Source organism: Stenella coeruleoalba (genome assembly GCF_951394435.1).
Source record: "Stenella coeruleoalba genome assembly, chromosome: 14".
NCBI classification, from domain to species: Eukaryota; Metazoa; Chordata; class Mammalia; order Artiodactyla; family Delphinidae; genus Stenella; species Stenella coeruleoalba.
The window spans coordinates 15972259-15998250 of NC_137160.1; the positions used below are offsets into that span (position 1 = coordinate 15972259).

A 25992-nucleotide genomic window follows, 5' to 3' on the forward strand; every position below is an offset into this window, starting at 1 on the left:
TTGAATGAGTGAACAAGAAAGACTTGAGCTTTGTATTGTTTCCATTCTTTTTGTTTGTTTGTTTGCGGTACGCAGGCCTCTCACTGTTGTGGCCTCTCCCTTTGTGGAGCACAGGCTCCGGACGCGCAGGCTCAGCGGCCATGGCTCACGGGCCCAGCCGCCCCACAGCATGTGGGATCTTCCCGGACCGGGGCACGAACCTGTGTCCCCTGCATCGGCAGGCGGACTCTCAACCACTGCGCCACCAGGGAAGCCCTGTTTCCATTCTTTTACAATGAGAATAGAATCACATATTTAACAAATATAGTGTATAAACAATAAAATATGAACAGAATTTTTAAATCAATATTTTCAAAAATTCTTCAAAGATACTCGTTCCATCCTCTAGAGTAGGAGTTGGCAAACTATGGCCCTGCTATTTTTGTAAGTAGTTTTATTGGAATACAGCCATCTCATTTGTTTACATATTGTCAGTGCTGCTTTACTAATACAGGCAAGGTTGAGTGGTTGCAACAGAGGCTGTAAGGCCCACAAAACTGAAAATATTTACTATCTGGTTCTTTAGAGGAAACCTTTGCAGATCTCTTATCTAGAGAGGGGATTTTCAATCCTGGGCAGACATGAGAATCACCTGGGGCAATTTTTAAAAAACACTAAAGCCCAGGCTCCACCCTCACAAAGAATGACTTAATTGGTCAGGGGTGAGGCCTGGGCATTAATTGTTTTTGAAATGTTCCCAGGAGAGGCTATGTGCCGCTAGCCTTGACTGCTGCGCTCTTTCAGATTAATTCCAGACTCCAAACTCGGTTTAAAAGGCCTTTCGTGACCAGACCTGCCTGTAGTTTCATCGTCCCACACCCACGCCCATTTCCTCTGCTCCATTATACAGAACGCACCAGGCCCGCACTTGTCTGTCTTTCTGCCTGGAATGTCCCTCCTTCCTGTCTGCCTGGCAAATGCTGAATCATCCTTTGAGTCTGGGCTGAAAGATGGTCTGCCCAGGAAGCAGCCCAGACTCCAGCTTAGTGTATCAGACTAGAAGGCCTGTAGCTGTTGGCCTGTCTCCCCGTGAGGGAGGGGCTGTGTCTTCATCAGTGGATATTTCAGAGCAGGAGGTCAATAAACATTTGCTGAGTTAACTGAATTAAATTTTGAAAAAACTAAGTGCAAATGCCCCAAATCCAGCTCCACAAATGTATTGTAAGGTCCTCTGTGTGTCAGAAACAAAACTGGATGTATTTATTATAAATAGACTGCATGATTTCCAAATTCCCTTCTCCATCACTGAGTATTCCAAACTTGATAGCCTAAAGTTTAAGGATCTGGAACTATAAGAGCCTTTCTTGACCCTTGGATAAATCCCTGAAGGACAAATGTAGAGAGACACCTAATTCTTCACTTGAGAAGATTAAACGCTCGTTCTCTTTCCAATTGGTGTTTTGCTTTGTAAATGGATTGGATTTAGGGTTTTCTACCTGAGGTTATTCTGTATGCTGTGCAGATTTTCAGTTGCATTTGCTTCCTTTCTGGTTATGAAATCGAATGCACAGGTTGTTCTTTTCCTGCCTTATCCTTAATTAGCTTCTGTCAAGAACCTGAGATGCCAGGCCATGGGCACTGTCCAAATCTAAATACATTGTGATTGTCACGGGAGGGAAGGATAGAATAAGCTGATGATTAAGCCCACCTGTTACTTCAAATTGCATGGCAGTTGTTCCAAGTTTTCATTTCCAAAAGATTAAAAACAATTTGTTTCAATTCTGCCGAGCTAATTAGCAGACACATTTTCTTTCTTGGCAACGATAGGCGGATATTAAAATGCAGAATTGATTAATTTCTGGGTTTAAATGAACGAAAGAGAGGCCTTGGTCAATGGTCTTAAATTTTAAAATACGGATGTACTTACATCAGGAAGGTGAAGGCACCAGAAGCTTCTAGAATGCTGAGCCACAAACAAATCCTGTAAGCAGTGATCATCTTCAACATTGACAGCAAATATTTATTAAGCACCTACCAGATGGCTGTGTTACACGGCAGATTTTTTAAAACTAGAATTGAACAGTCCTTGCCCTGCGTTGGATACACATTAAATGCTAAGCATCAGTTGTCAGTGGTCTCCTTGTGGATAAAAGATCGGAATGTGCTGTCAATTTGATATCCAGGTTCCTGAAGCAGGCTCTTCACAAACACCTCTTGGCAGTCCCCCTTGCATCTGACCAACTATTAATCTTGGACTTCAAGAACGAGAATAGTATGTGTATTAGTTTCCTGTGACTGCTATTACAAATTACCACAAACTTGGTGGCACAGAAATTTACTCTCTCACAGTTTTGGAGGCCAGAAGTCCAAAATCAGTAGCACTGAGTCAAAATCAAGGTGTGTCACTGAGTCAAAATCAAGGTGTGAGCAGGGCTGTGCTCCCTCTGGAGGCTTCAGGGGAAAGTCCGTCCTTTGCCTCTTCCAGCTTCTGGTGGCTGCCTGCATCCCTTGGCTTGTGGCCGCATCACTCCGATCTCTGCCTCTGTGGTCACGTCACCTTCTCCTCTGTATGTCAAATCTCCCTCCACCTCTGCCTCCATCTTCTAAGGATACATGTGATTGCATTTAGGGCCCATCTGGGTAAGCCAGGATAAACTCCTCATCTCAAAATCTTTAACTTAAACATATCTGCATAGCTCTTGCTTCCATATAAGGTAATATTCACAGGTCCCAGGGATTAGAATGAGATATCTTTGGGGATCCATGTTTCAGCCTACCACAACATGGATATTTGAAATCCAGCTAACCCAGAAATTTCAATGAAGCCCCTTGTGTCACCCTTTCTCTATTCTGAGATTTTCTTGGTTTCAGCATCTTTTCTTCCCCTAGCTCCAGCACCCGTGGAGAGGCTGGGCTTGAGTAAAATGCCCTCTAGACTGGCAGCCAGATGGGAAAAGAGGCGACATTCTGAGAACGCAACTCATGTAGATGGTCAGTCCTCCACTGATGACCACAGAACAAAGGCAGGGCTGGGGCCAGTGATTGGCTCGCCCAGTGAGTGCCATCTATGGATTACCTCCTATGCCAGGAGTGTAACCACAGGCCTTGGCTTCCAGGGGAGAGGATGAGACACACAGATAGGTGACATGAAATAATCACCTCAAGAGATAAACGATGAGACCAAGGGAGTAAGTGATCAGAGTAGGAAGTTCGGCAACCCAGCCGTCAGGGTGGGCTGAGGCATGAGGACCAGGGAGAAGGGACTTGAAGGGTTAAGGAAGTTTCATAGCAAAAGTAGCTGCTTGGGGAAGATTTCAAGACTGTGAGGAGATTAGAGAAAACAGGAAATGAAAAACCCTGCAGGCTGCTTGGGAACCAGAAGCCTCCCTCCACCCGCCTCCTTCCCAGGAACAAAGTACAGGAAAATGCAGACATCACGTGAAAACATCAGGCCCTCGATATGCTAAGCAAAGTTTTAATTCCATATAAATAGATGCCCTCTGAAAGGCCTCTACTGCAGACAGTGCTACAAATGGGTATGCTTGGACTTGATGAAATGACCATGGGTGGGCCTGGTACATCGCAAGGAAAATGAATTCCAGGATCTACCTGAGACTGCTTGTTTTGCTTTTTTATTTTTGTCTCAGATAATAAACACATGCTTTTTTCTTCCGGATGGTGGTTTTGAGAGGCCACAGCTCCCTGCATTTGTTTCCTAGGGCTGTCTTAACAAATTTCCACCAACTGGGTGGCTTGAAACAACAGAAATTTTTTGTCCCACAGTTCTGGAGACTAGAAGTCTGAAATCAAGGGGTCAGCGGGGTTGGTTCCTTCTGGAGGAGAGTCTGCCCACTCCTCTCTCTGCGCTCCTGGTGGTCGCGGGCAGTCCTTGGCGTTCCTTGGCTTCTAGACACATCACTTCAATCTCTGCCTCAGTCATTACGCATCAATTCTCCCTGTGTGTCTCTGTGTCTGCGTGTGTAGTTCCCTCATAAGGACACCAGTCACTGGGTTAGGACTCTTCCAAATCCAGCATGACCTCATCTTAACTTGATTACATCTAGAAAGAGCCTATTTCCAAATAGGATCACAAATCCATGGTACCAGGGGCTCGGGATTCAACATATCTTTTTGGAGGACACAGTTCAACCCGCAACGCTCTCAGAGTGGGGATTCTAATCCAAGCCAAGGATGCTACTAACTAGCTTGTGAGGTGCGGTTGGGGAAGCTACGAGCCTAGACAGAAGCAGCAGCCATGTGCTTGGGGAAGGTGTGACAAGTTCATGGAGAGACAGGATGCCAGGAGGGCGGAAATTGGAGAACACAGTAGGCCATGGAAAGACCTGAAGAAATAACTGATCGGATGCCTGATGGGACCAAAGACACACAACATGGCTTCAGAGCCCCCTTTCAATAGTTTTTCTATTGTGTGGTCTGGTCATCTGCTTTTTAAATTATATACATTTATACCAACTGCCAACATAGAAGGGCATACACCCTTCTTAGTTTCCAGGTGCTCTTCCTCCAGAGAAAAGATGGAACCAGACAAGATATTCAGACAAGAGACGTGAAATCATTATCCTAGAACACATATGATAAAGCCAAAGGCAGTCAGTTCCCAGATTAGAATAACTGAAAAGGATATATGGATATATAGATATACTCCTGCCTCCACATATATTTAATAAGGATCACATATTTACTAAATAAATTCACCATTTTATACTGGAGTCCAATATTAAAAACAAAGCAAGGAAAACAAGTAGATGTTGGAAGTGGAGAACCAAAAGTGGAGATAGAACAAAAGGGTAGGAAAAACTGTAAGAAATGGGGTCACCGGGATGTGTGGCCACACTAGTCAAAGTGAGCTTCCTGCAAGTCTATGGGTTTCCTGTGGCTGCTGTAAAAAAAGGTAACTTTGATTGTTGTAACTCTGTGGCTTAAAACAACATATGTTATTTATCGTATAGTTCTCGAGGTTAGAAATCCACAGTGGGCTTTTACAGGGTGCATGGGCTGATCTGATACACCCACCTCCCCACATCCCGATATTCATATGTTGAAGCCCTAACCCCCAGTACCTCAGAATGTGACTACATTTGGAGATAGGGCCTTTAAAAGGAGGTGATTAGGTTAATATTTATTTATTTATTTGTTTATTTATTTTGGCTGCACCGGGTCTTAGTTGCAGCACGCAGGATCTTTTTAGTTGTGACATGCAGTCTTCTTAGTTGTGGCATGTGGACTCCTTAGTTGTGGCATGTGGACTCTTAGCTGCGGCATGCATGTGGGATCGAGTTCCCCAACCAGGGATCGAACCCAGGCCCCCTGCATTGGGAGCTTGGAGTCTTACCCACTGGACCACCAGGGAAGTCCCGAAAAGGGGTTTTTAGGTTAAAATGAGGCTGTTAGAGTGGGCCCTGATCCAGTCTGACTGGTGTCTGTATAAAAGGATATTTGGACACACAGAGAGACACCAGGGAGAAGGTGGTCATTGGCCATCTGCAAGCCAAGGAGAGAGGTCACAGAGGAAACCAACCCTACCAGCATCCTGATCTTGAACTTCCAGCCTCCAGAGCTGTGAGAAAATAAATTTCCCTTGTTTAAGCCCCTCAGTCTGTGGTACTTTGTTACAGCAGCCCTAGCAAATTAATACAGGGGGTTGGGTTTTTTGTCTACTTTTGGAATCTTGTCTGACGTATGTTTTCACCAGTAATTACCAGTAAAACTGACATCCCTATTTTCAGCTAACCATCACAATGATCAGAATCAGGTAAGAAGCTTCCTTAAAATTCAGATTCTTAAGTCCAGCTCCTAGGGACTTCCCTGGTGGCGCAGTGCTTAAGAATCCGCCTGCCAATGCAGGGGACATGGGTTCGAGCCCTGGTCGGGGAAGATCCCACATGCCACGGAGCAACTAAGCCCGTGTGCCACAACTACTGAGCCCGTGCACCACAACTACTGAAGCCCATGTGCCCTAGAGCCCTCGCAATGCAACTACTGAGCCCACATGCTGCAACTACTGAGCCCACATGCCACAACTACTGAGCCCACATGCCACAACTACTGAAGCCCACATGCCTAGAGCCTGTGCTCTGCAACAAGAGAAGCCACCACAATGAGAAGCCCGTGCATCACAATGAAGAGTAGCCCCCATTCGCTGCAACTAGAGAAAGCCCGTGCACAGCAACGAAGACCCAATGCAGCCAAAAAAAAAAAGTCCAGCTCCTATAGGTTTTGCTAGCAGTGGGGTGGAGCCGGGCAGTGAAGATAAATGTTTAATAATCTGCTTTCTCCCCAAATTGAGGGAAAAAAAAATATATACATATATACACACACACATACACCATAAATTATACTGATATAAAGAATGTATAGGATAGTGTATTACTTTGCTCAGGCTACCATTACAAAATACCACAGACTGGGTGGCTTAAACAACAGAAATATATTTCCTCACAGTCATGGAGGCTAAAAGTTCAAGATCAAGGTGTTGGCAGGGTTGGTTTCTGCTGAGGCCTCTCTCCTTGGCTTATAGATGGACACCTTCTCTGCACCTTCACTTGGCCTTCCCTCTGAGTGTGTCTGTGTCCTAATCTCTTCTTATAAAAGCACCTGTCATATTAGATTAGGGCCCATCCCAACGACCTCATTTCACATTAATTATCTCCTTAACGACCCTGTCTCCAAGTACAGTCACATTCTGAAGTACTGGGATTAAGTCCTCAACATATGAATTTGGGAGGAATGCAATTCAGCCCATAACACGCACAGATTACAAATAATAATTAAATCAACAATATTCCTTGTTATAAATTCCATATATAGCCAACTGATTCTCACAGAATGCGTTCACTAATTTTTGCCAAACTCTCATATCTGTAGCCAACCTATGATTTTACCTATGACATCAGTGAGTGTCATCCCCACATAAATGTTGGGTGATATTCTTTGTCCACCTTAATGAGTAATATGGATGTGAAGCCAGAAAGATATATGTCAGAACTTCACTCGTGTCCATGATGTGAGCAATGTTTTTGCTGAATAACAGTTTTTGGGTGCTATTTATAATGCAAAGGCTGTAGACATAACACGTTTAAGTTTTATTTTAATTTGCAACATTTTCTCCATCAACTTCTGAAGCCTAGACAGTCAACAAAACATCAAGCCCTGACCTACAGTGACTGCTGACTTGTGTGGTGAATACACTTCTACCACAGCAGACTTCAAGCTCCCAGCCTGATCCCTGAACTTGAGCTTAAAGGATGATGTGCGGTAGCACAGCAATACATTTCCACCACACAGACCCAGTTCAAGAGTACAGATGATGGTCAAGTGCATACAACCGTTAGGAAGTGGTGAATTTGGGGTATTCATTCCTTTTGCTCTTAACATAATTTACTCAATTGTTTACTCAATTTACTCAATTGTTAACCCTTAAAAGTCACTGTGTTGGACAACCAGATTGAACATTTAACCCCGGCTGGAGCAGATTGGTGGGTGCAGGAATTAGAACATGTTTTAAGCTGCTGTAGATTTTCAGACTTTGGGAAACACAGCCTCTCCACTTCATAGGTGAGGAAACTTGTTCAGCAAAGTGACATGGCTTGGGTAGAGCCAACCGCACAGCTGACTATCGGCCTCAACAGGATGAGAGCCCAGGCATCAGGACTGCCAGCCCAACACGACGTCTGTGGGCAACACCTTGTCTCTAAAATGTGATTCGTTTACAAGAAATGTACAATGAGGAAAGGAACAGGTGGGAAGGTACAGGCGATCGGGTAGAGAGAGAAAGGGCAGGAGAGAGAAGGATTCCCATCAGGAAGGACCATCCCTGAACCAGAAACAGATGAGTTTTAAGAAGGAAGTGAATACCACAGTGGTCAAGGAGAAAGAAAATTGAGAGAAAAAAATGATTAATCAGGAGGGAGGATGCCAGAGATTTTTTTTGAATGTTTTCATAGTCTTTTATTAATCATTCATTTATATATATGTGATTGATGTGGTATACACCTAATACACACTCTGAGTTCCAGGCACCGTGCTAGGTTTTGAGTTTGCAAAGGAAAACAAGATAGACAATCTCTCTCTACAAAAGAGACATAGCACCTCTCTCTCTCTCTGTCTCTATAAATATATGTTTATGTATAAATATATATATGTATTACATATATACACACAGTTATCTCTATATGTTTTCCAAAAAAGTTATTATATTATACATATTGTTTTGTATCCTGATTGTTTTCCTTAATAATATACTAAGATTATCTTCCATACCATTAAATATTTTTCAAAGGCATTATTTTTAGTTCATAATATTTTATTTTCTAGATGCTCAATAGTTTTCAATCTAATTTTTCTCTTCTTGATAATGTAAGTTGTATCTACTTGGTTACAGAGATCTTTTAGGCTGCAATTTTTATATGTAATAAGGGATTCAGTGTAGATTTCTGTGGATTATGGAGTGTAAAAACAAAACAAAAACAAAATCAGAAGCAGAGGCGCCAGGGCTTCCCTGGTGGCACAGTGGTTGACAGTCGGCCTGCCGATGCAGGGGACACGAGTTCGTGCCCTAGTCCGGGAGGATCCCACATGCCGCGGAGCGGCTGGGCCCGTGAGCCATGGCTGCTGAGCCTGCGCGTCCGGAGCCTGTGCTCCGCAACGGGAGAGGCCACAACAGTGAGAGGCCCACGTACCGCAAAAAAATAAAATAAAGAGAAGCAGAGGGGCCAGAACAATGGCCTGAGGACTTCAGCAATGAAAGAAGGGATAAAATCAGACAGGGACCCAAGAGCGTGGCAAGATTAAAGCACACAAATACTGTTTGATGGATTCTGTTCCCGTTAAGATGGTGGGCGTGACAGTGAATGCAGAAGGATGGTGGGAAGGACGCACAGAAACTTCACTTTGGAGGTGTATTACTATACTCTTCCTTCTCATAAGCTCTATGCTGCTTAATCCGTCCTCCCACTGCCAGACTGAGTGTCTATCTCAGGCTCTAATATCAGGCTCTCTCCCTGCTCCTGAGCTGCAACGACGCCAATTCCCTTGTGTAAAAACGTGTCAGCCTGAATTTCAAGAACACTTTCTCTCCACTTTATTCCTCAGACCCCACCCATATTCAGAGGTTTTCCTATTGTCATCTCTGTGTTTTGGATTGGGGATGGAGTTTTGAAACATTATTATGCAACATTTCATATCTTAAAAAGGCATAAAGAGAAACAGTAAGAAACACCTCTGTTTCAATCACCCAGTTTAAAAAAAACACAACTTGACCCATCGTTTGAGATCTGGTGGGTCCCCAATTACATCTGCACCCTCACCATGCCCACTGCAAGGCAACCTCTAACTGAATTTGGAGGTTATCATTCTCATGAATTTCTTTCCATTTGTACTACATACATACATCTCCCAAAGAAGTAGAGCACCTTAATTTGCATCTTTTAAACTTTACATACTATATATATTCTTCTACAACTTTTTTTTCTTGATGTTACTTAGGTATATTCCCTCCATATTGATACATGTATCTCTGCTTCGTTCCTTTTTTTGCTGCTGACTATTTTTTTGGTCTTGTTTCTCTGGTGGCTGCTTCTTTAGACAGTGATTGAAAATGCAGCCTCGGAAATCAGATGATCTGGGTTGAAATCCTATCTGCACCACTTATTTCGGCAAGATACTTTACAACTTCGTGGTTCATTTATAAAATAGAGGTGATAATAACACCCTCCCCATGGTGGTGGGGTGCATTACGCCTAAGGGAGACAACTCTTGCATAGGGCTGGGGACAGTACCTGCCATGTAAAAGTACTCTCTAAATATCGACTCATAGTTTTGCATCCACATGACTGCCAGGAAAACCATGCTGAGAGCAAAGGTCAGAACTACGTTCTGCGCTCAAAAGTCTCAGGCAAGGGCTTCCCTGGTGGCGCAGTGGTTGAGAGTCCGCCTGCCGATGCAGGGGACATGGGTTCGTGCCCCGGTCCGGGAAGATCCCACATGCCGTGGAGCAGCTGGGCCCGTGAGCCATGGCCGCTGAGCCTGTGCGTCCGGAGCCTGTGCTCCGCAATGGGAGAGGCCACAACAGTGAGACGCCCGCGTACCGAAAAAAAAAAAAAAGTCTCAGGCAAAATGTCAAAGCAACGATGTCAAGTGTTTTTGGGGTGCGTTAGAAAGAAAATCAGTTAAAACACTAGATAGTAGTATTCATCTGTTAAATTAAGTTATTGTCATCTATCCACTTATGTACATCATTCAATTCTTTCTTGGACCATTCAACACAGGGAAATATTTTTAACTAAAAAAAAAAAAGAATTTCAACTTTCAGATGCCTACAGATGAAACATCGTTGGTACATGACTAGAGTAACTTATAAGACAAATAAAGCATCAACAAGGCTGTGACTAATGATGACGGTAGGTACCACCACCGCATCACCAGAAATCATTGCACCCTTCTGGATTTTCTTGGCCAGCTTATTTGGCCTGGGTTTGTCAGAATGTTCCCTGTCAAACAACACCAAATGTTGTAGCAAAACGTAATCAATTCCAAAATACAACTTGAAGGTGGTTATTGAATCCACTGGATTCATATCTCCCACCTTTTCATTAACTATCAGGACATATAATTCAGTGTAGAACGGCACTCGCTTCAAACCACGTGCCATTTTGAATGACTCAATATTAGATCAAAACTTTTGTTTTCTCTTTATAATGTATATTATGCTACTAAAGGTTTTCCAATACAAAATAAACTAGTCGTGCGTACAAAACAGAAATGGAAATTGCTATGATAGTGTTTCTGGCTTTGGAAAGAGCGAGTTTTTACATTTTTCCTTGTTAGTGGTTTACATCAGCATCAACAGTGAATCATTCTCCTAGAGAGGTTATCCCACTGAAAATGAATCTGATTGCCTGCCCCTTTCCTTCAGGAAGATACCAATATATGTCCCTTTATTTGTGAAAATAATTTTGGGAAACTAACAAAAATAATTACAGCCGCCTGAGGTCCACCCATACCACGCGCAAAGAGGCCTGGCTACCATTGAACTTCTTCCAGCTTGAGCCAATGCCGTCACCAGAACACTCCTCAGAATCTACTATCCAACATATAATGGGCAAGACCTGTTTCCTGAATAATGAAGCAATTCTTTACCAAAAGCAGACTAAATGTCTAGAAAAAGAAATAAACCAAGCCATCCCCTATGACAGCGAAATGTTATCAACTTCAGAATAGTGAACATAGTAAATCATACAGTTTACAAGTAATCCTCGTCATATTAAGAGATGGGTCCTCACGAGATTCCTTCTGGCTAGAATACCACCCCCGCTATTGCCTTCTGCAATAAAAATGCCTCCTCCCTCCTTGATTCCTGGAGCAATTTATAAATTGAGGATCATCTTCTCTTTCCTATTTGGTTCTGGGTTTTTTAACTCTCAGGAGTTTTTCTAGCCCCCAGCCCAAACCTGTCTGCCCTGTGTCCACCTACCCAACGGGTTAGGGAAAACCTACTTACTTCTTTGAGCATAGTCTTTGGGTTCCACTGAATTCAGATCAGAAAGGAATTCATCAGTGTCCTGCAGGCACTTGAGAGAAATGTTTCCTGCGGGAAAAACAAAAGGCAGCTGAAACTGAAAAGAGAGAAGACAAAATAGTAAGGTCAGGACCATCTTTGGTCAGGATCTTAACCTGTCAGGATAAAACTCCCCTCTTAGACAAAGAGCCTCAAATGTATGAAACACTAGTCTATAATGTGTGGTGGGGAAATGTGACATTCTCACCCCTTAACATGCAGAGACAGGCTGCGACTCCTGCGCCACCTGCAAAGCGGCTGCAATGAACAAGCCATGGAAACGGATTCGTATACAACTTGTTATTGTTGAGCAAAATCGTGCTGTGGATGTGAGGGCCGCTGACCACCTGGCTTCCTTTAGTTATGCAGATTAACATTTCCAGCTAACATGGATAAAACTAGATTTTCTCTAGTTAGATGTCTTGTATATACCTCTGGGTTTAAAAAATAAATATACCGAGGATGTTAAGTGGCAATATTTGGTTTTTATCTGAGAATGAGTGTGAATCCAACCTATATAACATTCAGATAAATGATAAGCAAAGAAGGACTTCTACGTCATCATCTGTTAATGTGTTTGCCGGCCTTGGAAGCCACACGTGGGAGTGATGAAGTCCCCCATGGAAAGAGACGGCATTGCGGTAGGACAAATAAACACACCCGTCCTCTTGTGGGAGCTTAGGACACATGTCCTGGGAAGCAAATGGTGCTGACAAAAGACGGTGGCAACTGCGTTCATCTACTTTAAAAAAACATAAAATGTGTGGATCTGGATTTCTCATGGTGTAAATATTTTCTTTCCAGAAAGCCTGTCCTTAAATAATAACCTCGCTAATTACATTTAAAATGTGATGCAAATTTTGTTTACACTGATGGAAAACATCCACTGTGACTCAGTTGTACTTCCTGGCTTCACAGCAGCCTCTAGCCTCCCAGACCCCTACCCTTTGTCTGAGTCCATTGGGGCTGCTATCACAAAATACCACAGACTGGGTGTCTTATAAACAACAGAAACTTCGGGCTCACAGTTCTGGAGACTGGGAAGTCAAGATGAAGTTGCTGTTCTGGTAAAGTTCCTCCTGCTGTCTTAGCCAGCACCTTCTGTGTCCTCATGCGACAGCAGGGAAGGGGGCAGGGCACAACCTTCAGCCGTGGAGTACAGGACATGAACTGGTTAGCACCAATTAGGCCCAAGAAGGTGGAAGATTCGACTTCCAGAAGACCTTGAGCCTCATTATACGCTCATTGTAATATATTTGCATATGCTAAGTGACACACTCACAGTCGCCATGACAGTTCCGAGGCTGACCATAAAAGGTCAAAATGTGGGTGGTGGCCCAGTTCCTGGAAATCCCTACCCCTTCTCTGGAATAGTTGGAATAATCCTCCCACTTAGCCTGTGAAATTACCCAGCCCATAAACACTAACCACCCCACTTTTCCAGATGACCCGACACCCTGGGACCACTCTCGCCTCCTGAGACAGACCACTTCTGCCTATGGAATGTGTATCTCTGTCAGTAAACCTGCTTTCACTTTACTATGGTTCACTCTCTTGGATTCTTTTCAAGGACTCTCACTTGGCGGCCCGTCCCAGGGACTCACCCAAGACCTGGGACGTGACCATCCCCTCGCGTCCAGTTTTCCTGGAACACTCACAGGATGGAAGTGGCGAGGGAGCTCTGTGGGATCTCTTTTAAAAGAGCACCATCCCATTCATGAGGGGTCCACCCTTAAGACCTAATCACTTCCCCAAGGCCCCACCTCCTATTATCATCTTTAGGGGTTAGGATTTCAACATCTGGATTTTAGGGGGACACAAATATTCAGACCAGAGCACACTTCCTTGTACACACTCCACTGTCTCTCATCTCTGTTCTTTTGTTCCTGCTGTGCCCTCTGTCCCAGTGCTCTTCACCCAGCTCACCTCCTCCTGAGAATTACTAGCCTACTTATTCTTCTAAGCCCTCTCGTCCAGGAAGCCCTCCTGGACTTCCCCTTGGGTCAGAATAGGTGTCTGTTCTCTGTACTCCCCACTCGCCTGGCATATTCTCTTTATCTCCTCACACTGAAGGCATCTGTTTTCTGTTTCCCTCTCTCCTACAGCCTAGATGCTCCATCTGGGCAGGCAGTGTGCCCTTTTTAACCTTTTGTGCTCTTCTGAGAGGCAGTTCATATAATAGCTAAGACCCAAAGCTGACACTTCCTGTGTGACCCAGGGAAATCTCACTGCCTCAGTTACTGCATCTGGAAAATTAGGAAAACAAGTAGCCTCTACCTCTTGGAATTGCTGTGTGATTTAATTAACATATTTAAAGTACTGCCAGTATCTGGCTCACCATGAATACTCAAAACAATTAGCTGTTATTCTCCTTATATTCAAAATGCCTACTACACACATGGCAGATGATAATATATACACCAGACACCCAGATAGTGTATACACAAGGGGGCCTTGCAGGGTCTGACCTATAGCAGACCCGTAACAAACATTGGCGATTTATTATTACCCTTTGTTATTGCTATTGACCTAAAGAAAAAGATTCAGGCATACAAGCTGAAACAGTTACAATGCTACTGGTGAATAGCTCCTTGAAAAAAACAGATCATTAGATCCACGTTACAAAGGGACAGTTTTGAAACAATAAAGAGCTTTCTCTTCAAAACTACCCAAAGATGAACTGGGCTCTTTCCAGGGGTATAGAGGTCTCCAACCTTGGAGGTATCCAAATAGTGGCTGAGCACTGGATGAGAGTGTTAGAGACAAGATTCAGCATCAAATGGTCTTTATAAAAATTACCTTTAAGTTCTTCTCTGACCTTGAAACCCTCTGAGTCCACCTTCAAAATTATTTTCTGCCATGAATACATTGGTTGTTACTGTGCACCAGGGAGACTGTTCTTAAATTGAAGTAGAAGCTGAAATTTCAGTGCAAAAAATGAAGCGTAACATCCAATCTGGAACTACACAGAGAAAGCAACAACTTGGATTAAAAAAGGGACCGAATTTGGCCCCAGAAACCAGGGTTTAAGCTCTTCACTTTCCCCATTTGTAAATTCATAAAAACACATAATCAGCCTACCTCAGTTGTTTCCTAGTATTACGTTAGAGTGATAGACAAACAGTCAGTGTTTAAGGTCTCCATTCCGTATGTATCTCCTGTGCTTACCTCTCTTTCAAAGTTAAAAAAAGGTGAAGAAGGGGGAGGGGTGAAAGTACTGGAGGTTTAGGTACTTTGAATATTCAAGAATGCTTAAACAGAAAAATCCCTGAAACCTAGATTGATTTCCAAGTCAGTTGTTGATATTGTGTAGTTACTGAAAATATGAAATTGCTGTTAGAATTCAGTATGAAGTACTCCACCTTTTGTCAACTGGGGGCAAAATATAATGAGCGGAACACATATCCACATTTTAATCATTAGTAATAAAAACCACCTAAATGATTTTTTAAATTCCACCTAAATAAAAAGGAAAAAGAGAATCTTACATTTCAAGATCCTTGTAATGTTTGTCCCAACCCTTAAGGAATAAAATTATGACTAATCAAGTTTCAAAGAGATTCAGCTGTTTTATGAAGACATTTTAAGCACCTGTTTTCCACAAGGCAATGAGCTGGGCATAAAAATAGGACCTGAAAATAAGTAACGCCTTCCTTTCCTGAAAGCAAGCCTCTATCATTTCCTGAGGCAGTGGCAATCACTGGCTGATACTGTTATTAATGCCACAGTCATTTTATTCAAGTAACTAGCTCCACAGAAAAGGAAGGAGCATTTGGCCTCTCATCATCTGGCAATGGACTTGAGAAAACAAGGATTTGTCTTTGCTGACAAGAGTAAGGGTCAACCTGATGGGAAAACTAATATCTGCTGCTCCCAGGTTGTAAAATTTTCAAAAAACGCCTCTTGCAATGAGAGGAGATGGTGAACGCGGATGAGAAAGCAGGCAAGAGTTCACGGAGCAGCTTGGAATGTTTCATCCAGAGGATGGCACAGGGTTAACAAATCAGCACACAGTGGCAGGAGGGATTAGCGCTGGGAAGAAAAATAAAACGCGGGTAAAGAAACGGAGAGTGTCGAAGCGGGTGTGTGCTGTTGGTGGGCGTGGGCACTTTGAGGGAGGTGACCCGGAGATCCCTCTGAGCAGGTGACTTCAGAGCCAAGCTGAAAGAAGGGGAAAGGCCCCCGTGGGAATAACCACAGGGGCAGGCAGTCCAGGCAGAGGGATCAGCAAGTACCATGTCCTGTGATGGGAGGAGGAGGGGTGCGGGAGGGAAGGATTGGGAGTTTGGGATTAGCAGATGCAAACTAGTAGACATAGGATGCATAAACAGCAAGGTGCTACTTGTCCCTATAGCACAGGGAACTATACTCAATATCAATATCCTGTGCTAAACCATGAAGGAAAATAATATGAAAAGAAGGTATATATGTATAACTGAATCACTTTGCTCTACAGCAGAAATTGACACAACACTGTAAATCAACTATACTTCAATAAAATATTAAAATAATTGATATCGTCATGTTGCTTGGATGGTGTCTTATTAAGAGGGAAGGAAAGGATTAAGCTTCTAAATGGCCCACCACAATGGCACCCCTGGGTCCAAGATGGTCAGTGGTTCCCGGAAGGCAGACTGGTTCCCAACTGGCAGAGATTCCAAGGAATGTCTACATTCTTTTCTTCCAGATCTTGGTTCTTCCTTTGCCCTGACCAACAAAAGCAATGCTCTGTGTAATTCTCCATCTGCAATCACCATGACCATCGCCCCCGTGCCACCAGAATGAGTACATTTAAACTGTCCCTACTTTGTTGTATCACCCGCTCGAGAGTCAAAGCAGGAGCAGCATTTGGACCAAGTATTGGTCGTCCCATGCCTAAGGTTAGGCTGCTGGGGGTCAGGGAAGTGACCTTCTGGTTTCGGGAGTAGGAGGCAAGATACGTCCCTCAGAGATTCATACAATGGTAGATTCCCAACCCCAGAAAGGGATCAGATACTGAACTGACAAAGCCAAGATAAATGTCCATCACCCCTACTTAGAGATGTGCCTTCTACCCTTTCGAAGACAGGGCCATTCCCTTTGACACATACAACTCTGCTTTTTTCTGACTCACGTCAACCTCACACCATTCTCTCCAGTCAGTGGATCTCTGCCTTCCTTGTTTTTTTCAAAAAATAGATGATGTTTCTTCTCCAGAAATAACCGATCCAATTAAACTTGACTCGACCTGAAGGTCAGGCAATTACTCTTAGGCTAAACCCACACCTTCTGGAACTGAGTTGGAGGTGTGATAGGGTGAACTCTAATTATAGACTGCCTCTAGATAAAAATATCATCTTGCAAAGGAGTGCGCTTAGAAACAGACTTGCCGTGGTAGTGTAATTTACACTTATAACTATAAGAAAAGCTCAAGGATAGCAGCTTATGATAAAAAGCAAAGCAAATTAAATAATCAGTTCCTTTAAATACTGTGAAACAGTATAAATAGTGTTGCTTTCTGAGTCAAAACTAACCTCATAAATTTAATTTGGAAACTAGCTAGGGAAGACTGACAGTAGCCAAGTCTCAAATTCGGCCTTACACCCAAAACATGTGGACCGAGACTGGGCTGTTCAGAATCAGTGCTTTGGGAGTAATGGTGACTACAAAATTACAACTGGCTAGTCCAGAGACTTCTAGCAGCAGAAGAGGCTCTTTGCAGAGAAATAAGTTCACATTGTCATATCCCAAAGGTTTATGATTTAACTCTAGGGATGTGAGGTTCCTCACTGCAAAAAGAAAGTCAAACAAGAAGGTTCAAGGATCCATTTAAGCAAAGACTGCATTGTGCCAAAGCAGAAGCCAAGTTTTTAAGGAAACTAACTCCAGGTTCTTTATTTAAAAGATGTATGCTTAAAAGTAAGAGCTACAATCTGGGATCCTTACAGCATCTGATTTGCAGAGAGAGAGAGAGAGAGGGAGGGAGGGAGGGAGGGAGGGAGGGAGAGAGAGAAACTAAATGGCATAAATATCCTGCACTTGGCACTCCCCTCTTTATTTTCAGACAATTCTCTGGGACAGATGAATGGTTCCTTTAAGTCATATTTTATTTATGAAGTTCTTTAAACACATTTCTTTTTTCCCCTTCCAAGTAGGCATCAAAAAAAAAAAAAAAAAGAATAACAGTGCTCACGGCATGATGAATATATTATGAAATAATATATTAATCTCGGCCAAAGTTTTCAACAGGAAATTTCCGTTGGTCAAAGATCCTGGGACGGAACTCACTAGCCCACCGACCGTGAAGAGAGGCACCCATCAGAGCTTTGGGGTGGAACAGTTGTTCTTTGGAATACTTACTGGAGTAGGAGTCAGGAATTTGCAGAAAATGTGTTTGGGAGGAAGCAGTTGTCTATGCCAGGGATGCTAAGCCTGCACTGTCCTTGTCTTCGTTTCATGTTTTACCACCTTGATGGTATTCTTCTTTATGCATTACTGTTACTCAATTATTGCTAATAAAATCACCCAACCACACACATTCAAACAAAAACTAACCTTGAATGAATATCTAAAGTTCATCTGCCCCATGAACAGCTCTTAATTTTGACTTCCATATTTCTATTTAAGTAATCTAAACGTTGAAAAAAAATCCGTTCACGAAATCACCTAGGTCTGAACTTTCAGGCTTCTCTTCTTTCTCTGTATCCCACAGCATGAAATTTTCCTTGATACTCCTGAAATGCTACCTACAACTGCAGCCTCTTTCCAAGAGTACTTCCCCCACCCTGAGCCGAGTCCTCATGCCCATGTGGACCACTGTGTTGGCACCATAGTGACTTCGATTTCAACTTTATTCCTGTGATGGTCATTTATGCTGTGCCAATATTTTCAGTCTTCTGCTTTCCGGGCACGTGGTAGGATTGCACTTCTTGACCTCCTTGTGATTAGGTGGGACCATGTTACTGGTTTTGGTCAATGAAATGTGAAAAGTGACATCTGTCACTTCTGGGCCAGAACATTCAATTGCACTTTCTGTCTGCCCCAATAAGCAGCAATTTTGTTGAAAGTGGGGTAAGGGGATCAAAAGATTTGGAGCAATGTCTCCAGTCTGAGCAAGAAATAAGTCTCAGGGGACTTCCCTGGCGATCCAGTGGTTAAGACTCTGCACTTCCACTGCACGGGGCACAGGTTCAAGCCCTGGTCAAGGAACTAAGATACTACATGCAGTGGGGTGCAGCCGAAAAAAAAAGAAAGAAAAATAAGTCTTGTTATAAGCCGTTAAGATTCAGGGTTACAACCATAGCATAACCTAACTTATGCCAATTGATACACTCCCACCATCCATCTCTTTTTTGTTTAATAAATTTATTTACCTTGGCTGTGTTGGGTCTTCATTGCTGTGCGCAGGCTTTCTCTAGTTGCGGTGAGCGGGGGCTACTCTTCACAGCACAGCCTGCGCTCAGGCTTCAGCACTTGTGGCTCGTGGGCTCTAGAGCACAGGCTCAGTAGTTGTGGCGCACGGGCTTAGTTGCTCCATGGCATGTGGGATCTTCCCGGACCAGGGCTCAAACCCGTGTCCCCTGCATTGGCAGGCAGATTCTTAACAACTGTGCCACCAGGGAAATCCCTTCCACCCTCCATCTTAAGCACTGTCACCAATTAATCTGGTAGTCACTCCCCTGTCCAAATAACTCATCTCTATCAGAGTACAAACCCCCAAAGATTGTCATTCAAGGCTTTTTACACCTTGGACCCAGCCTACTCTGTCAGCCTCGCCTCCCTTTCCCCACCAAAAGAGGAAATTCCTAAAAGTTCTAAAAGTTCCTAAAAAAAGTTCCTTTTAGATTCCTAAAAGTTCATGGAATGTGCCCCAGTTTTCTACCTTTGGTCTATGTCCTGTTTCTCAAATGCCCACATTGACAACCACACCCAGTATCTTCAACTAATGAAAAATGGGTAGAATTCACAAGTCCCAACGTGGATTTTTTGCTCAGCATTCACCATGTTAACCCAAGTATTCATGTCTTTTCATTAACAGCTAAGAATTTTCCACACTGGCTCTCTCCAGTTCCTTCTATTCCCCCTCTGGAGCTCCTATGAAACTTGTTAGAGCTGCTTATTTCGTCCTGGACTCCTATGCTCTTCCATATATTTCATCTCCTTATCTCTTTGCTGCATTCTAGGGAATTTCTTCACAATCCATCTTCCAGTTCGTTCATCAATTCTCTCTTCAGTTGAACCATCCAGGTTTCCTCCCAGGGCTACAGCATCGGGTGCTGTTTTTCTACTCTGGATTTTAGTTTCTTCTTCATTTTGGACCTCTGGGCCTATTTAAAACCTTTCCTGGATGCTCATCTAGGCATTTAATAGATGCCAATTTCGTATTACCCAGCACATCTGGGTATTTATAAGTAGACAGCCTCCCAAGTTATCTTATAAAAGTCATAGTGCCACAAACAAAAATTTCTAGTATTGTGTTTTGCATACTTTTTATTTGTTGAATAAAGGAGTATTTGTGAATATGTACATAAACACATAGAGCGAGCACTAGATTTAGAGCAAGAATATCTGGGTTCTAATACGCAAAGCCACTTACCAGCTCTGAGGGCTTAGGCCAAGAACTTAATGAGTTCAGCTTCCTCGACTGTAAAACTAGGCTATTAGACCCGTGCAGCCCACCACACAGGTTTATTGCAAGGTTCAAATGCAGAAACATATGAAAAGTGCTATGAATACAACTTAAGAGCAATACAAGTATAAATATAACAAGTAACAGCCATTGAATTTCAAGTTGAGGCGTACTTAATCACACCCTCGGGTTATACCGATGTACTGATGGAGTCGATATGTTAGCCGATTGCTAACAAGAATGAATATGCCGCTCTCCTGAGCAGGGAGAATTCTGCAATATCCCGTAGCCCATCCCCGCAATGAATCACTCCCTAAACTGCATGAAGATGTCAGCGACCCACCATCAATAACTCTCTCACGGAAGCACAAGGGCCAAATGTCCCACGTTTATTTACATATGAAATGTGTTTAATACAGTTAGGATGGATATGGTTAGTGCATGACACCTGACAGCAGCAAGACCTTCTGAGGAACCGAACGTCGACTACAGTATATCATGCAAGTATATCTATATATACACAAAAGAATTTCTTCTCTTAAAAAAAAAAAGTACAAAACATGTTTAGGGATAAATACAAGATATAAAATGCAAAAGAAAACACAAAACACAAAACCAAAAAGTGTAACTCTCCCAGAGAACTATAAACGTTTGGAAGGGACAGAAGAGTACCTCGGCTGCACTAAGGAAGAGGAACTACCGATGTTAAAGATACTTATTTAAATGGCTGAACTAAACCCAGGTGGCTCAGTGCTGACTCGAACGGCCAATTGCGACATGCCGGCTGCTGCATCAATAAGGTGGAAGTTGTGCATCCCAAGTCTAAGTACCAGGACGTACGGCAGTAGCACCCTGAACAGGAAGCGCCAACTCTTTAGACAGCAAAGGGTTAAGTCAATTGTGATTTTTTTTTTTTCCTGTCAAGAGCCAGAGAAATACTTGATATTTTTAGTTGTGTCTTTGCAATAGTTAATAAATTACATGACAAAAGCTTGGCTATATAAATCTATTGGTCTAACTACGTATTTGTAACTTTGACAGTAGTCCAGCCCTTTCGCTGCTGTATCTCCTTGTGCTCTTTAGAAGTCAGCCTTGCAAATCGGCCCAGAAAGCCACCGCGGCCCCCAGCCACCCCGCACCCCCGTGTCTTCCCTTTAGGATATCCTTCTTCCCCGTTCTGAGATGGAATCAATCCACATTCCTTACTGGCTCTCTGGCCCAAGTTTTCATCCCCCCACTGAAGAAGAAGCGACCTGCAAGGCTGCTTTCGACACAGTTTGGCCTGGAGAAGACGCCACACGCCGGGCTGCGGTCCTGACGGGGCCGGCACCCCCTGGCGGAGCAGGCACGTTGAGGATAGTGCTAAGACACTTAAAAGTCCCTAGTGTTTTTGAGACCTACAATCACCTACGATTTATGTAGTGAATTCTAAAAATTAAAAACACTAAAAAAGGCATTATCCTAGCCTGTAATTAGTTAACCCATTCAAATCTGTGACATACAAAATGGTTTATTTGAATTCAGGAACTGCCCCTGATACTAAGAACTGTTTTAAAGAAACAGTACAAAAAGAAAAATTCTAACTCAAATTAAAAAAAAAAAAACAAACCAAGAACGAAACAAAAAAAAACTTCAAAACATTTCCCACTAAATACTGATATAAACATGTAACAAAGAGTATAAAAAGTTATTCATTTAAATATATACAAACTCTTTTCAACTCAAATACTGTTTTAATACTTAATCGAGGAGGATATACAGGAGGAGGCGGAGAAGGGAGTGGAAGGAGGATATATTGCAACAGCCTAGACAGTACTGTTAACTCTATGATAACTGCCAATTTTTTGTAAGAAAACTGTCTCTCTGCTTCCAACGTGGACCGGGACTCTCGGCGGGAAGGGTGCGCGGCTATTTCTCCGCTGAGCTCACTCTTTTGGATTTGATGAAGGCCATGCCGTGGGTCCGCATGTGGGCGTTTAAGGCAGCTTCCGTCTCGAACGTCTTTGCACACACTTTGCACGTTCTGTCCGACACGGGGCCGTCGGCCGGCGCGTCCTCTGGGCCAGGCTTGTTCTCCTGCTGGCTCTCCTCGCCGGCCCCGTTCTGCTTGGCCGCTGGCTGCGGCTCCTTCAGTTTGTGGACGATGAAGAGGTGCCGGGACAGGGAGACGTGCGACGTGTAGCAGAGGCCGCACTCGCGGCACTGGTGGGACGAGCCGTCTGACTTGTGCTGTGGAATGTGCTCGTGGAACTGCAGCAGGTTCTCCGTGGTGAAGCCGCACACGGCGCACTTGTGCACCTTGAACACATTGATCTTCAGCTTCTTCAGGGGCTGCGTGATGGCTCCTCGGGGAGGTCTGAACTCTAAAACGGGTTCTTCCAACTTCCGCTTGGGACTGGGAACCTTGGAGAGAAAAACAGAGCGGGTGACGCACTGAAAACCGGTCTCTGGGCGGGTGACGGGCGGTCGGTGCTCGCGGGCTCTGGGGCTGCGGGGAAACGTGTCCCAGGAGCGGGGGGGTGCGGGCTCCTTACGGCTGCGTGGCTGCCGCCCCACCCAAGGGTCGTGCCTTCCAGCCCCCCAACAGAGGTGGACTCAGCTCCGGGATGACCAGGCATCCTCCAACAGCCGGCTTGGTAGGACAGACAGGTCCCAGCCCTCGTGGGACACAGGCGCCAATGGAGTGACGAAGAGCCACGAAGGAGCCACCGTGCAGTGTGGCAGGGACAGCCTGAGCCAGGAGGCCACACGGGGAAAGGGGCCCAGGAGGCGGGCCAGGGGGGCCGGGGCAGGGCGACCAGGTGAGTGTGCAGATGAGGCCGAGGAGAGGCAGGGGGCGGGCGGACTGAAAAGCACCTCGTGGAGGAGAAGATGTCCGCACTTGTGCTTCTCCCGAGACTCAGGCGGAGCCACCTGAGCCTCACCGGGTCTCCTAAGCGCCCTTTCCTGCCCACTCACCTTCCTCCCACCCCTTCCCCTCTGGCCTCATCAAATCCCCTCCCTTCCAGCTCTCTAAAAAGCCAAGACGAGGCGCCGCCCTGTCCTCCCAGCTCTGCAGCCGTCCTGCTTTTCCGCCTTGACCTAGGGCTGCTCCTGCACGTACATTCTTTAATTCCATCCCCGCCTCCCCATCACTTGAGGGAAAGGGTTACAATTTAATGCGACACGAGTCTGACTTGTATTCTGATTTCAATGATGAACTCCTTGAAAGCACACACAGGCTTTTACCCAGGAACGTTCCAGACGCAGCACAGGGCCAAAGACGGCAGGTCTCCTAAGTGTCTGCTTTACTGCAACAGCACTTGCGACACACACACCGTGTACTCAGGTTAGTATATGTGCACTCAGGTTAGTATACGTTCTGTTGTCTGCTTCAAGTTCACTACCTACTGATAAGGCACTATCTATGGATCTTATCTTAATCCTTTATCAGTACAAAGAGAAGCTAAATGGAATCAATTTTGATTAGGCACCTCTCACAACCAATATACTGCCAATGAAGAGGAGTCTAGATTCATACAATCTCCTGGCTGAGAGACCACTTCTGTGAGTCAGCATAACATTTTATATGTAAGTAGATCAATCCCTAAAGTTGTGTCTGGAAGGATACAGAAGAAACTTAATAAAGGTTACCTTTTAGGAGCAAGATGAAAGCTCAGAACGAGTGCAGAGAGAGCTTCCCTATTATTTTAAAGTTTTAGGCACAGTGTGAATTTTTAAAACTGTGTAACCGTAGAATAATTTAAATGCAAAAAAAAAAAATGGCAAAAGCAAGTCAACACAACTTCACTGTAAAGAGAACACGTGCAGTGTTTGACCTTGGTATCTTCTTTTATTTCTGCTTCCTCCTCATTGGTGGCTTCTGTCATTTCTTTCAAGTCAGGATCCTTAATTCCGTGCATGAGTTGGATGTGTTTCTCCAGCATTAACCGTTTCGTGAAGGTACGCCTGGAGTCTGGGCAGTGCCTGTGAGGAAAAAGACAAGGAAATAACCTACTTGCTTTAAAGGAACTCACTGAGGCGCACATTCACTGCTGAAAGCCCTCAGCCGGCCGACAGCCCCGCTCAGAGGGGCCAGGGTCGTCTGCATGAGTACCACTGGTCCAAAGTGAAAGAGTAATTTTGCTATGAATCATAGTTTCCAATTGGTGGAAAAAAAAAAAAACTCTTGCAGCTTTTGTTAAAAGTTTTCTATCAGTTTTTGTGTCCTTACAGGATCAGCCTAATTTGGGTCAGATGGAGTATTTATTTTCTGAGTTTGGTTAAAGTATTACTTGATTCGTTATTCTAGATGGCTGTAATTTTTAACATGGAGAACATTAAATTTCAAAAGTTTCCTTTCCAGTGACTCAGACGGTTCCCTCAGAATTTACGTCATGAGACACTCTGATAGGAAGAAAGTCCGTGCCTGACTCCTTCACGCTGGTGTTAACGATTCCTGTCCACTCTGCCGTAACACAGACAAGACAGACTGTCTCCCCGTCAAATTCCTCATCAAAGCACAAATGCAATATGCATGGTTAGAACCGCAGCGCTCAAATACATGTGTTCAGTCAGTCGATTAAAATGTAGAAAACTGTGAACAGATATCCAAGACAGGTCAATTATTTAAACTGTCATTTCAGCGTGTGCAAAATTATGTTAATTACGATTACAGTTCTTCTTTAGAAGATATGAATTTATCATTTTCTTAATCAAACAGGCCAAACACAGGTAAACGAAAGTTAATGACCATGGTGATTACAGATACGCTAAGCCAGACATCAGGAATACCACTGCAGCGAAGGTGGATGGAAAGTGCCTCACGGCTTATGAAGAACCAAATTTGCTGTCTTCAGAGAGGCTTCTAAGCATTTTATAATGATTGGCTCCCAATTCTGGTGTCATGTTAGAGACGCTCTGTGGGGCAGCAGTGGGAGTCAGCACCGACACCAAAGAACAGACGAAATAGCTGGACAATCCCGGCGTCTTACTGCCTTACAGGCACTTCACGAGGAAACGAACACCCCCGTTAGAGGAAGGACTGTGCCATCCACGCCAGCATTGCTTTCCATTTTCTCAGCCCAGGGTTTCCTCCTAAATTCACTGATTCTTTCAATGCAGTCTCAGCATACAGACTGTATTTACAGACTGTTCTCGTCTCACCAAAATCACTCCCAGCTTCAATTTCACGGAAGGAGGGTCCCTGTTCTCCTACCCAAGAAACATTCCCTACCTAACCAAGACACAGCAAAGCCCCGGCGATCTGGTAGCTGACTTTCTCACGTTCCCTCAGCCACGTGGTACACGGAGTCCTGCTTTCATCACGGCCACACGCTGGCTGTACGGCTTCTATGTCGTTTAGTCCTCTTTTATGGGAAGTGCCTTAAAGTAAGTAACCCTGTTACATCACCTCACTTCAGGCATGTTCTGAGTGGGTGAGAAAGCTTTCTCACTAATAATAATATGACGATCGCTGACCTTCATACACAAAGAGTCTCATGGACTGTCCACTCAGTGGGGTGGCCCACTCAGTTCCTTGAATTTGGTCTCTAACCAACAGCGTGTGCTGAGATGAGGGATGCACTGCAGCCGAGGGGCAAACGTCCAGCCCAGGATGACTCCATGACTGGCCCCACCACGGCCTGCTCGGAACCCTGAGTACATCTACCAGCCCAAACGGCTTACTGATGCTGCCAACTCCCTGTGTGTAAGAGACCGAAGAGCATCTCATTCAACCGTGCACCTACCTGCCCGTGAGCCACTTCTCCAAAATTCTCAGTAATAAAACGCCTACCTCTGTATAATGGATAAGAACATAGGTGGGAATTCCCTGGGAGTACAGTGGTTA

The 25992-nt window shown here is 44.2% G+C and overlaps 3 protein-coding genes across 17 annotated transcripts in view; 1 reads left to right on the forward strand and 2 right to left on the reverse strand.

The window, feature by feature from the left end:
• CCBE1 (collagen and calcium binding EGF domains 1) overlaps positions 1-8672 on the forward strand; it is a 524308-nt gene extending 515636 nt beyond the window's left edge. Inside the window, exon 12 of the transcript XR_013831253.1 lies at positions 8559-8672. The gene's annotated coding sequence lies outside the window, so the exon portion shown is untranslated. The remainder of the gene's footprint in view (positions 1-8558) is intronic.
• Positions 1-11651, reverse strand: part of LOC307196966 (O-acyltransferase like protein-like) — a gene marked incomplete at both ends in the record, with an annotated part of 63605 nt that extends 51954 nt beyond the window's left edge. The window contains 1 exon segment of the mRNA XM_079942445.1: positions 11498-11651. Coding sequence (XP_079798571.1) covers positions 11498-11651 — 154 coding nt within the window.
• An 8879-nt stretch (positions 11652-20530) lies between these two features.
• ZNF532 (zinc finger protein 532) overlaps positions 20531-25992 on the reverse strand; it is a 110444-nt gene continuing 104982 nt past the window's right edge. For all 15 annotated transcript variants that reach the window (XM_079942737.1, XM_079942736.1, XM_079942738.1 and 12 more), the window contains 2 exons: positions 23981-24128; positions 20531-22565 (listed from right to left, as the gene is read on the reverse strand). In XM_079942737.1, coding sequence (XP_079798863.1) covers positions 22071-22565; positions 23981-24128 — 643 coding nt within the window. In that variant the 3' untranslated portion in view covers positions 20531-22070. The remainder of the gene's footprint in view (positions 22566-23980; positions 24129-25992) is intronic.